This window comes from Pundamilia nyererei, unplaced genomic scaffold, assembly GCF_000239375.1.
Source record: "Pundamilia nyererei isolate P.nyererei 1_Seehausen unplaced genomic scaffold, PunNye1.0 scaffold00122, whole genome shotgun sequence".
NCBI classification, from domain to species: Eukaryota; Metazoa; Chordata; class Actinopteri; order Cichliformes; family Cichlidae; genus Pundamilia; species Pundamilia nyererei.
The window spans coordinates 764,344-777,343 of NW_005187523.1; the positions used below are offsets into that span (position 1 = coordinate 764,344).

The following is a 13,000-nucleotide window of genomic DNA, read 5'->3' on the forward strand; positions in this document are numbered from 1 at the left end:
CAGGAAGAGGGACGGAGCAGCTGCCAGCTATCTAAATGGCTCCATTCTTCTAATGCTTGGGAAAGAAATGGTGTTTCCAAAGAGTGATGATAAGTACAGCCGTGTTTTTAGATGCTAGTCGTGCACCCAGCATGAACTGGGCAAGCAGAAAATAATAATAATGAGAAGAAGAAAGTGTTCTGCTTTCTTGCTGTCAAGAAAACCTGTTTAACAAGAAGGAGCCTGCAAAGAGACGTGGTGGCGAGGTTACCTGAGCAGGTGGGGACCAAACAAAAGAACTGCTTTCTTCTTCTGTTATTTCAACTGTTTCAAGTCCGACTCACGTCTATCATAGATGAGGTGAAGTGGATGAGACTGCAGCATTTCACTGTACTGAAGTCAGTGTGAAAAATATATAGAAAGAGGACAACTGTCATTTAGAGTGGGTGCATAGAGTACAAAGTCCTGCACTATGGCAGCGTCTGTCTCACAACAGACAACTCAGAAAGAAAAGACTCAGACTGATGAATTCTTCATGCTTATCTAAAGGTGAACCTACAGCAGCTTTCACGTGAGCAGTCTCAGCTGACTGTGGGCCAAAGCCCAACCTTCCTTTGGACCCGTTAATGTAACTGTTTCACATATAAGGAGAAAGCCTTTATCCCACTCATTTAGATCGTAGTTCTGCTTCCTCGTGTCATGGGTGTGCACCGTGTTGCACTGAATGCTTTTCTGCAGGTTTACATGCAGCCGGCATGTACACACCCATCTGTTAATTTGTGCGATGTATCAACACAACCTGTGCATAAACTCTGGGCTCTTTTCTTGGTGTTAGTGCTTCATCTCACACTCACATTATCGCTGCTCTCATCTATTGTTGAGCCCTCTCAGTATAGCACTCTGTAACAATCCTGTTGGTTAACAGCACTATAAATAAACCCAAGAGGACTCCACATGATTCCTACAGCTGCAATGTCTCGCTTGCGTCTCTACTTGGCTGTTTCCCTCAGTGCCTCTAAATGACTCTCGCTTTAGCTTTTCTTACGAGAACAGACAGACGAGCGATTTCAGTTTATCATCTGCGAGTAAACTGACCGTTAGCTTGAGTTTAGTGGGCAGGTGTCTGCTGGGCTCAAAAACAAGACAGCCAGTGTGAGCGACACAGCCAGACAGCCTCACTGCCCTGCCATGGAAATCTGAAGTGTGCTTAAGAAATTTAGCTCCCAGCACTAAACTATTCCTTTTATAATGGAGAACATCTGTGCTCAGCAATTAGACCTGACGGGTTTAGTTAGCATGAGATGGTTTCCAAAGGAAAACGCTTCTAATGTGGCTGCACTGAGTAATACAAGGTGGTGCAGCACAGGTCTGCTGTCACATGAATTAAACATGTGGAGCGCATGTCAGGAGGAAGAGAGATGGTCTGTCCTGAAACTGGAGGCTGATGTTCTTACAGAGTGAGACAGGAAGGACCCCTGCTGGCCGACTGCGGGAGTGTATGACTCTACAGTACCACATGAAGCATATTTGAACTGGATATTATGACTGAATTTAAACATCCGCACTCAGACTGAAACACTCTGAGGTGCATTCATGCATGTGATGGCCCACTAATAAATGATCATATGCATGAGGGCTCTTAGGCAGTCACTGTGAGCCCTTTAATGCACATCTCCATACAGTACATCTGCAAGTTTATTCAAAAGAAAGTACATTTGACATCCTCTCTTATTCCATCAGTAAAGCAAGAGCCTAAGAAGATATTCAAAGGAGAATGTTGGTGTAAAAAGTTTGGCTGAAGGAAAGTGTGGCTGTGGGGGAGGCTGCGCCAGGACACGCTGGAGAGATTACATCTTTCAGTCGGGCTCATCTGGGCTCTACAACCCAGCCTTGGATACGCAGCGATGGAGCTCCATCACTGTGTGCGGCGAATGCACGGATGGATGTTCACACTGACTTTTACCAGATAAACTGGCACAAAGACAGACATTTTATCATGTAAGCATGTGTGCCGTCAGTGGACAGACAGATGAGACCAAAGACTACTTGGCTGTGATGTCTGATATAATCCCCTCAGGTGCGTTTGTATTCACCTGATTGTGCGATCTACTGTACAATATAAAGCGCCTTGAGGCGACTGTTGTTGTGATTTGGCGCTAAGAAATAAAATTGAAGTTTGCACAGGTACAATTTTATACACTCTTAATAATTTGTGGTAAAACTAAAAGTGCACACCCTCTGTGCTCGCCAATAACCTTTATTTACGCGCCGATGTTTTCATGATGGGCTCAGCAGCCTGAACAGAGCTCGGTGGAGGCGGAAGGTTCTTCAGAACAGGTGTCCTAATTCTACACAGTATGGATCAGTAATATATGGGTTCTATGAATATAACGAGCCGATTGGCTGACTGTGAAACAAAGTGGCTCCTTGTAATGCGGTCAGAACATATGCAAGTGTAGTAAAGGTAGGACCTACCCAGGCACTTGTACAAGCCTTGGCTTATCCAGGCCAGGATCGCCAAGGTTATGAGGTCACCAAAACTGGCTGCAATGGGCGTGGCTACGTTGTCTGGGTTAATCCCCGTCTTCTTCGAGCCCACAATTACCCCCACCATGATGATACCTGAATATGACATCAAGAGGATAAGCACATTACTCACAGCCATCACATTATAGGCAACTGAAAACGTGCGTGTTAAAAGGCCTGACGTGAAGCAGCAGCAGCATTACCAGCTTATACCGCGTCACACTGTGTGTATTTACCCTGCAGCAGGGAGGCTATGAAGGCCGTGGCCACGCTGCTGGAGCAGAGCAAAACAGCGTGGCTCATCTGAAACTTCCCCTCTGGAATCCAACCAAGAACCACGGCTGCTACGGCCGCCAGGAAACCCACAACAGTGGCCTGAACCTGGGGCAGAGAGGCAGGAGATGATCCAGACAAAGTGAGCTTTAGCAGCAACACGTGCACGTCCATTTTTCCCTAATAGTTCCTGGTGACACGTTACATGCAGGACGTGTAGCTTTATCATTACATACGTCATGTTGTGGTGTGTTTATCGTACATAGGTAGATATTAACACAGCCTGCACTCGGTGTTACGACACAGCCAAAGACTTTGGTCTAAATAAACACCTGCACGGTCCGTGCACCGTGTCAACATATACACACTGGATATTAGACATAGCACTGCATTAATATTATCAAAGATTTGTGATATTTCATTCAACATATAAAATACAATTTAATGTTTTTTGTCATGACCAAAAAGGGAAAAAACACCTGAGTAAAAGGTGTTTCTAAAAACTGCTCCCAGTAAAAAGGAAGAGAAACGAATAAAACTGCAGCTCATGCTCATGCAAAGGATGCAGGATTGATTCGTTTTTATATGAAAGTGTTCTCTCTACAATGAGACAGCCACTGTGAGCCATTACCTGCTTCAGTGCCAGGTTCCCTATGATTAGATTCCACTTCTCGATGGGAGAATCCATCTTGCCCACATTGACCTGAGTTGGGATGGGAAGAGTTATTTTACAGAGTAAAGCCTGTGTTGGAAATGCCACTTATTTTCCAGGATTGACACTAAATTGATTAAATGCTAGAAACTTAAAAGTGGTCCCATTTAATCCCAGTATTTCATATTGTGGGTTTCCCTGCAAAAACCAAAGAGTACTAAACTTCCCGGGTGTAACAAATAGACTTAAAAGCAAAGACTAACACAAACACTGGGTCTGGCCTTTTCAGTCGTCACACTCTGAACCATCCGTGCTACACAAACACATTTACTGCTATGAATGTGAAGATGTGCTTTTTCCATCAGGCTGCTGAACACTTCACAGACACCTCACCTTCACTTACCACAACTTCAACATTGTGCACTCCACACTGTATAGAAATGCCACTTGGTTTGCATACACACATATACATATTCAGTAATGCACTCCTATATTGTCCATATATTATTCATATAACTCTCAGATTTAGCCATTCCTATATTCTGCTTGTTCTTGTGTTATTGTACTTTTGCACACCTCTGTTGCTTGTGGAGCTCGCACACTTGCATGTGCTGTACACGTGTACCTGCACACGTGACGTGACGATAAAACCTGATGACATTTACCAGAGATGGAGCGCTTTCATGGGTCTAACCTTTTTGTGTATGAGTGATTGATCACATGTATCACACACACACACACACTTTTAAAAATGAGAACATCGTTAGTCATTTTCAACAATGTGGTTTTGCCAATAACTGGAGTAAAACTGAACAAAGATATAATCCGACTCTGTATCCCACTAACAGCTCAGGAATTCTGTCCGCGGTGTCTCGCACATCTGTGAGGAGATGTCATAAAGGTGACACATAACACAATAGCGGCACAAAATGTTCACACTCTTGTATCACTCAGATGATGTAAAGCTCTGTGGAAGAACATTGTATCTGTATGTAATTACCTTGGTTAGCTGTGACTGCAGACTCACTGTTTGGATGAGTGGTTGTTGCTATGATCAGGCACATTTCCTGTGAGTGCATCTTTTCAGCCGTCCTCTTTCACAGCAGTAACTTCACACTGCCTGGACGTGACATGTTTAGGGGACTTCTGTAAATTGTGGCTCTAAGATGAGAAGCTGGGATTCACTCTGAGTGAGCTCTGCACTGCACAAAGAAAAGACCTTTTTCTGTGGCCTACAGTCATTTTGCTCATATGTGGGCACCTGTGCCTTACTGACCACCTGTCTGTCCCACTCTGATGCTTAGCTGAACTAACGTGAACAAATTCAATTAACTGTAATGACATTTCTGAAATCACGTGTGACTTCACACATGCAACAACTGTCATAAGTCCTCCTGCATTTCTCAGCACTGCAGGACAGAGCAGCTGAGCAGAGCAACAGTAACATGAAGACAAACTGTTTTTGGGACACCGCTGAGGAAACTTGGCTCATGCTACGCTCCACTCTCTATGTTGACACAGCGCTGTGAATGTGGAGCTTGTGCGTGGGGAGCAGGAAGAGCTGAAAACCAACAAAGAGAGAATTCTGCTCAGTCACCTCTTCTACTTGGACAAACAGGACTGCAACGAGTAAGGTTATGGACAGAAGGAGAGCCTGTTTGATGGGACAGGGTGCAAACACATGCTCACCCTCTTTAGCAGAGCAACAATTCACCGTCGGACCATTTGATCCTGGCTGCAACAGCCTCGCCCAACTCCCCGTCAGCAAATTCCTCCTGACTCCAACTATTTCTCAAACACTTTAAGTAATTCTTACGTGGAAACGCCCAAAGTCATTGTAACAGCTGGGCACATAAGCCTGTGGTGTTCACCGCACAGCGTCGACGGCACTGGAGCTATAATTCCAGACTGGGCTGGATGATGAACACCTAATCACAGTTAGAGGCTCTGTGGAGGTGAGTCATGACCACAAAAACGATGCAACTACGTACACAAACACACAGTGACATCACTGCACCATCAGTGATCCTCGAACAGCAGCTACGAGCACGAGGCTGACGGGAAACCACTCCGTCCTTCTGAGAGGGAAACAACAAGCTCGCAGGACAAAGCAGCCTGACGTCTGATTACAACAACATCGAATGTGAAGACGGAATAACAGTGACACAGCTTCCACAACCACAAGTGCATTACAAGAAAGAATGACAGTTCTTCAGTTTAGGGTGTTGTTTACTATTACTACACATAAAGATGCTATTGTGTTGGGGTCTTAGAGTGGAACGGGCTACAGAGCGTGTGTGTGTGTGTGTGTGTGTGTGTGTGTCTCACCGCTGTGGACAGCCTCGAGGCCAAAGTCATCTCCAGGTTTCCCTTGAGGCCGAGCAGAGCGGGTACCAGGATGAAGATCTCTGTGATGTACTGGAACGCCTCCCAGTGCTGCAGACACCAGAAAGTCACTTTGCTTTTTCTGGCTATCACTGAACTTCACACTTACATGTTGTGTTTTCAGGATAAGGCAAACTGGATCATTTAGCTGTGAAGCAGTGAAGTAAATCCAGCAGCATTCACAGACTTTTCTTTTAAAGCTTCGTAATTCTGTCAGATGTTGCCAACAGGGATAACACGACTGCCGTAATGTCAGCTGAGCAAAGCAAGAAACTCTTCTCCTCACACCTTACTGACTGCCCACAGCAAAGCTTGCACGTTTGCATGAAGGACACATTTGGGACGCGAGCAGCACTCTTCCAGCTCGTTGGCTCACGCTTCCACCGTCTGACAGATGGTTTCACCCAAAAAATGTAAATGTGCAGAAACGGAAAGGGTTGCAGGCAGGACCACGCTCGAGTGGGCGCTGCGTTTCTACGTTAAAATCTTCAATACATTCACAGAGAAACACTGAAGTTAAAACTACGGTTTAGAAATTCTAGAAGTAGAACAGAGGTCCCCGTCTCCAACCTGGGACTTCTATGTAAAACACCCTGCTCACAGACGTGCACCTTAAACATGTGATATGACAGAGTGCCGTTAACAACGCCGTTGCAGAGCGGCCTGGTGAGATTACAGTCATATCAAGCTTGGTTGCCAGCATATAACCCAAGGAAGGTTTGGATAATGTGATCATTATTAGTCAGCACTACAGGTCACAGCAGTGACTGATGACTTTAGTTATTTTTCCACCTCAGCCAACACTGTCCTTTTACTGCAGCCTGGTGGGGTTGGGTGACTACTACTTTCAAATGTAGCTTTACAGCACAACACTTCCCAGCCTTGGTAACTTCGCTGCAGTTGTGCTACTATGTTCCACAGTCACAGAGAGCAAAACTGAACAAAACCCATATTTGTAAGGAAGTTGAATGAGCCTTTAATCCCAGCCTGCTTTGACTGGTTTAATAATGCTGGTTGCTCAATTTACCTGCACAACATCCAGCACCATTCCAGCTGATACGGTTCCAAATCCGGCTAGAAGGAAAGGCACCAAAATCTGAAATGCCATAGCCAGCACTGACTCCTTTGGCATATTCTGCGTGTTCGATCCCAGCCCTTCCTCCTCCTCTTCCTCCTCCCCATCTGCCTCTTCACCCGAGAGCCTCCTCTCAGTGAGCATAGGCTCCGTCTCCGAGCAGTCTCCATCGCCACAGTCTGCTAAAGTCAACGAGGCCCGAGAGGCCCGGTCCAGAACCCGTCTACCTTCTATATGAGACGTCTCCTGTCTGTACCCGTTCTGGAGTGAGTTGGCCTCAGATTTAGCTCCAAGGTCCACCATGGCCAACCGCTCCTCCTGAAGTTTGGTGTAACCGGTGGGGACCATGGTGTGGAAAATGGAGGCGATCCACCCCGGGGAAACAGGTTTCAGGGAGAGGCTGTTCCACCCACCACCTGCTCCACTCATGCGCACTGTGAGACTAGAGCCAAGAGACTCCCCTATAGCTCCTTGTAGGCTTTGAATGCTCATGATGTGGTCCAGGGCTCCAGTGTCTCATCTCCTGTCATCCGGTCTGAGGGCGGTGTCCAGGCAGCGAGCGGTCGAAGCGAGCTTCAGGGATTCATCAGCCTAAAGAAAACACACACGAAATGAAATGAGAAGAGGGATATCTGCCAGCTGCTGATATGTATAAGACAAAACAACAGTAAGTGATACAGAGGAACAAACGCTTCTTAAAGTGGAAATGCAGAGAAACAAGAGGTGACGTTAGAGCGTACGTGTCATTACTGCAGGGAAGGATTGTGCTGAAGCTGCTGTAACATACAACACTTTATTTTTAATACATCATCAAGCAACGACGGGAAGAAATCCCAAGACTGGATCACCATCACAGATATATCAGTGCCAGCATCACTGCTCACCTCAACAACGCTTTCTGTTAAAGGACTGCTACCAGTTAGAAAATTAAAGAAATGAACAGGAACAGCTGAGAAGCATCCCAAAGAGCACCGGAAATACAATTCAGCCTGTTCCTGTCATTCACGTCTCGTTTGAAACGATGATGACGATGAATATAGAGAGTAGAAGTTAGCTGCTAGTGTCGCTGCTGTGGGCTGACCAACTAAACCCGAGCTAGCATCCAAGTGACGAAACGTTTCTCCCACAAAACGCTGCGTCCAGATGAACAGAACCAACTTTTGGAGATTTGCTTCCCTGAATCCGAGGTCCACCGAGCTGCTTCTTTAAATGTACCGACCGAGGATGTTCACAAAGTTCTTCCACAATTTGCTGCTGTTCCGGTGTCTCCAGTTTATCTGCGTTTCGTTGGTAAAATGTTCTCGAGACGACAGTTTTCATACTTTTTTAATTGCCACTGTTCAGGCCCATTTATTACCACCATCCTATTCAGCGCCGTCTCACACCACAGCTGCCATTCATGGATCATTTAGCCAAACAGGAACTTGACACAAACAGGCTGGTTGTGTATATGTTTATGGTCGCCACATAACACGGAAATGCTGCTAGCTAGCTGTGGAGGAATCAAAACAGTAGAAGGCACGTCGGCTGCCTACTTACCCAGCGTTAAACGTAAACCGGGAGAATACGGTGGCCACAGTCAGCCAGTATTACAAGTAGATAAGATATATATAACTCTTCAGTGCTAAGGATTATCATTACCGTTGTTTTTATCCTTGACATACGTTTTCACTGTGAAGAAATTCCACCCAGAGGAGATGCCAGTCCTTTCCTCTGACAGCTAGCCAGCCAGAGAGCCGCGTCAGAGCGAAACTGGCCAACCAAGATCGTCTACGCGACACGACGAGCGACTCCGTTTGAAAACAACGCCTGCTACCAGAAGTTATAAATCCGGGTTGACCTGATTACAGATCCAAAGACATAGTATGTCCGACAAATGGGATGGTTTTCCCCACATCTATATTAAGTAATGCACTTTTAATCTTCGACTGCATTAACATTACTGCTATAGAATAAAACATCAGCTGGCTTCAGCGGATTAGAACAAAACTTTCAGATATAATTTTTATTGTATTACCCACATTACATAGTGGTAGTTTTGGTAGTATTAATTGCAGGTAAGCCGAGTCTATCAGCTGGGGAGTTTAAACCTGACAGTCTCGGTCCCCATCTGGAGGATGTGCGTAATCCTTACACCTAACAGTGTGTAGTTGGGTTTTTGTTTTGTTTTGTTTTTTATTAGTAAAATTAACATACAAAAAAATGCACCATATATTACACATTCAGAGAATAAACATTCCTTACATATTAGCAACTTTCATACACAGGAAAAAGAAAATATAAAGATGGGGTCACATAATTTAACAGATTATTAACTCACTAAATCAAAATCTTCCACAAAGGAAACAAAAAAGCAGCCTTTTTCTTTTTAACTAAAGTCAAAGATTTAACCAACAGGTTTAAGTCGTTTTTCCAGTGAGCCAGTGTTGGTTTGGTCTTAAAAAAACGACATTTATGTAGAAATTGCTTGCACAAGATTAATAACACATTAACACCATAATTTGCTTTCTTTTCTTTCAAAAACACTCCAAACATTATCATATTTCAGGTAAATGGGGTCATTTGAATCCCACTGGAATAAAGCCAGGTATGAAAAGCCAACCAAAATATTTGGCAGTGTAGTAAGGAGCTTGGAATGTGTGTGTAAACGCTAGAGTTCATCCCAAACACCAGGGGGCGCTGTATAATTCCTAAAACAAGCTTTGTCCCTACCTTTCACACGGATGTGGACCCAAAAAAAAAAACCCACATGTGGAGGAAAACATTATCGTGTCCTCTCTAAATCTAACATGGAATTAAACGTAAAGACAACGAGCTCGCAGGCGTTGCTGTCGTGTGGTAACGGAGGAGGTTTGGATGCTTTTTATTTCTTTCTGTTTTGTCAAAATGTCAGGAGAGTTGGACTGGGAAGAAGTACAGAGCCTAAACTGCACATTCGTACAGGAAAGCCAGCTTCTGTGTCAGTATTTTGTTGTAAAATACTATATATGTAAGCAGCTACATGGAGTAATGAAAACTACACGTTTAGTTAAATCATTGCCAGCGTCATATAAACAAAGTTATTACCTAAAGATTTCGTGCAAACACGGTCCTAAAAAACTGCGGTCCCTGATTTCCTCCTACTCGGTAACTTTAGTGCCACAGTTCAGTGCTGTGACTCTGCAGGTCATGTTGAGTCCTTAATTGAAACGTAGTCGACCTTTATAACAAATAAACCCATCTTAGACTAATGGAAGTTAAAACAAAGTCCACGGATCACGTGTTTACAGCGTGGGGAAAAACATTTTTACTTATAAATAAACGGACAGTCTCTAATTGTGATGGTAGTTTTTGAATGTAGAGAAACATGTCAGCCACAAACGCAGGCAAAGACTCCACACTGGGTAAAAGTGACTTCTTTCACTTAATGCCCCGTAAATCAGGTTATAATGTTTCTGCGATGTTTAGTTGGAGGTTTCTGTTGATGTCTGTCAGTTAGAGTAACAGTGCCGTTAGAGACATTAGAGAAACCAATCTTCACACACCATGTCAAAGTCTGCATTTTCCTTTTCTGTTGTTTTTATTTATTTTTTGTCTATATGTGGATTCACATTATAAATTAGAGTGTGGTATGTCATCCAACTCTCCCCTGGGAGGAAAGCACTGGGTGGGAGAAGGACATTTGGAGTATCCTCCCTGCTGCTGCTGTGACCCAACTTTGTGGTCCATCCGGATAGACTGATTGATGCCTAATTATTTCTCACTTTGGCAACTTTCTCTGCAGCTTTCCAGATTTAGATTAATCATTGTGCTGACTAGAGTAAACCCAAATCTTAGCTACACAGAATGGTCATTTCACTAACTTTCTTAGGGACCTCTATCAGGGACGTGTTGCCACAACTGCTGTATTTAAAAGATTGAAAGGATTTCTACACATTAACCCACTCATGAGAAACGTGTCTTTCTTTTCCCGCAGTATAGGAGTAGGGCTGCCACAAACGATTATTTTGATAGTCGACTAGTCACCGATTATTTTTGCGATTAGTCGACTAATCAGATCATCATCCATTGGATGTAAAAGTACAGCTTATTGCACCAGCAGCATCTGCTCTTATATAACTATCATTAGCTTACAGCTTTAAGTGTTTGTGGTGCTAACTAAAAATAAAGACAAGATGGTAGTTTATTAATTTTAATGAAATTTGCAGATTGTTTGGGTGAAGTTTAATAAACTCCTTGCTTTCTAAAATATAACAGGACACCGGAGTAAATTCTCGAGCATCTCACACTTCTGATAATCAGCTGTCTGCTTGACGTTTATTCAGCTGTGTAAAAACTATAACTTTAATCTCAGCCAAACAGATTTACTCAGGAACAAATAAAACACTGAAAAAAGGCAAACAACAACATTTTAAGTTATCTAAGTGACTCATATATCATGTTTAACCTGAGTAGTGAAAGACGGCGGTGGGTCTGACAACCATTTGCCGGGAGTCCGGTGTTCTCACCGGCTCTAGTGACCTAGCCCCCGGCTAGCTATCGAGCTAGTGGGTAACAGACGTCTCCGAAAACGTCGGAGCGCTTTTGAAAATATGTGGTGTCCTGATAAACTGAGCAGATATTTGAGGTTTACACAGCTACATTCTCGCCTGAAAATATGTTAAACATTTATTTTGTGACCCAGAAAGAATAATAAGAGTAATATTAAAACTAACTAGCTGCCGCCATTGTTGGAAACTAAGCTGGGCTGCGCTATGAATTCTGGGACACAGCTTCTTCTTCTTCGGGGTTTAATGGCAGCTGACATCCTTGTACATGCAGCTGCCATCTTCTGTTTCAGTCCGTTATTACACTCTTAAATCCTGCTACTTATTCCTGCGTCTTTTGGGATCTCAAAGCTTCAAACAACGCGTCGACTATTAAATTTTTGATAGTCGAAGTAATCATGACTAGTCGACTAATCGTGGCAGCCCTATATAGGAGCATAAGTTTGGTCATGAGGAGTAACTGATCTGTGTGTTGTGCTGCTAGGTCTCAGTGAGAAGCTTCTCCTCAATCCAAAAGCTGGAAGATCACTGCAGACAGAGAGAGTCCCCAGAAGCAGCGGTGAGAATGTCAAGCATTCTTTTTAGTGACAAGTTGGTCGATGGTTGATCTACCAAAAAGCATAAGAGTGATGTTTAGTGATGTGTGTGTGTGCGGGTCTTTCCCTGTGAATCAGTTCTGGACCGGCTGCAGAGCTTCCTCCCTCAGATGGCGGAGGCCAACGAGAAGCTGAAAAGACAGATGGAGGAGGCTCCTGCTGGACGCTTTGACATAGAGAGTGTGGACGAGGCAGAGAGGGTCATAGAGATGGTGAGTATCGGCCTGCCGCTGAACCAGCTGCACTGCCACCATCTGGTGACGTACTGAACTGTGACATGGAACATAAAGGACTCTGCAGTAGAGAAGTGTTGGAGGTTAGGGCAGCTGGTCTCTGGGTAAATCTGGCAGCTCCTTTCATACAAGGGCTGCGTTATTCCAAAGAGGTCTGCTGTGTGTGACTGCTAGGACTGCAGCAATGCATTGAGTAACTCAAATAACTCGGTTACATGCATGCATATTTTTTTTTACCTTTGTTTAAACTGCAACTCTGTAGAGCTCAGTCGTCACCATGTCAACACAATTAGACATGCAGCATGTGGGGGAAGTGTTACAGTACTGAGCCTTGTTTTTCCAACAGCAGCACACGACTAGGGGTGGGCGATAGAAACCATATAAATTTGGCCAACGATAGAGATTTTGACTATACCGCTCTATCGCGATAGCGCATGTTGATGATGTCATCAAGCTGCGCCGGTTTTGGTTGAAAGCATCGTAGCGGCTAAAACAATTATCATCTGCAAATTATGGCGGACGACAGTCATAGCAAGGAGATGAAGCACTGTTGAAATATGGGGAAAGCTGAAAACTGCACTTCCTCCACTTCCATAACATTGATTCATTAATGTTGAATTCTCTCGCAGCTGTTCTGTTCCCATGTTGTTGCAGTATATTAATGACTAACCTCGTATTGTGGATGAATGATCTCAGTTGTTCTCCTGACTGAAGTTTGGCCCGTGTACAGCATCCTGCTATGCGACTGCATTTGT

At 44.2% G+C, this 13,000-nt stretch overlaps 2 protein-coding genes across 5 annotated transcripts in view; one reads left to right on the forward strand and one right to left on the reverse strand.

Annotated features, from left to right (window-relative positions):
- Positions 1-8,689, reverse strand: part of slc41a2b (solute carrier family 41 member 2b) — a 39,022-nt gene extending 30,333 nt beyond the window's left edge. The window contains exons 1-6 of one of the 4 annotated variants that reach the window (XM_005742630.1): positions 8,555-8,689; positions 6,843-7,481; positions 5,759-5,866; positions 3,410-3,481; positions 2,742-2,886; positions 2,455-2,601 (exon numbers count right to left, since the gene is read on the reverse strand). In XM_005742630.1, the coding sequence (XP_005742687.1) occupies positions 2,455-2,601; positions 2,742-2,886; positions 3,410-3,481; positions 5,759-5,866; positions 6,843-7,382 (1,012 nt within the window). In that variant the 5' untranslated portion in view covers positions 7,383-7,481; positions 8,555-8,689. Of the gene's footprint in view, positions 1-2,454; positions 2,602-2,741; positions 2,887-3,409; positions 3,482-5,758; positions 5,867-6,842; positions 7,482-7,774; positions 8,371-8,429 lie in introns of those variants that run through there. The other 3 variants (XM_005742633.2, XM_005742631.2, XM_005742632.2) reach the window with 3 other exon arrangements.
- A 908-nt stretch (positions 8,690-9,597) lies between these two features.
- Positions 9,598-13,000, forward strand: part of nopchap1 (NOP protein chaperone 1) — a 5,741-nt gene continuing 2,338 nt past the window's right edge. Inside the window, exons 1-3 of the mRNA XM_005742634.1 lie at positions 9,598-9,740; positions 11,901-11,975; positions 12,091-12,224. Of these exons, the coding sequence (XP_005742691.1) occupies positions 9,614-9,740; positions 11,901-11,975; positions 12,091-12,224 (336 nt within the window). The 5' untranslated portion in view covers positions 9,598-9,613. The remainder of the gene's footprint in view (positions 9,741-11,900; positions 11,976-12,090; positions 12,225-13,000) is intronic.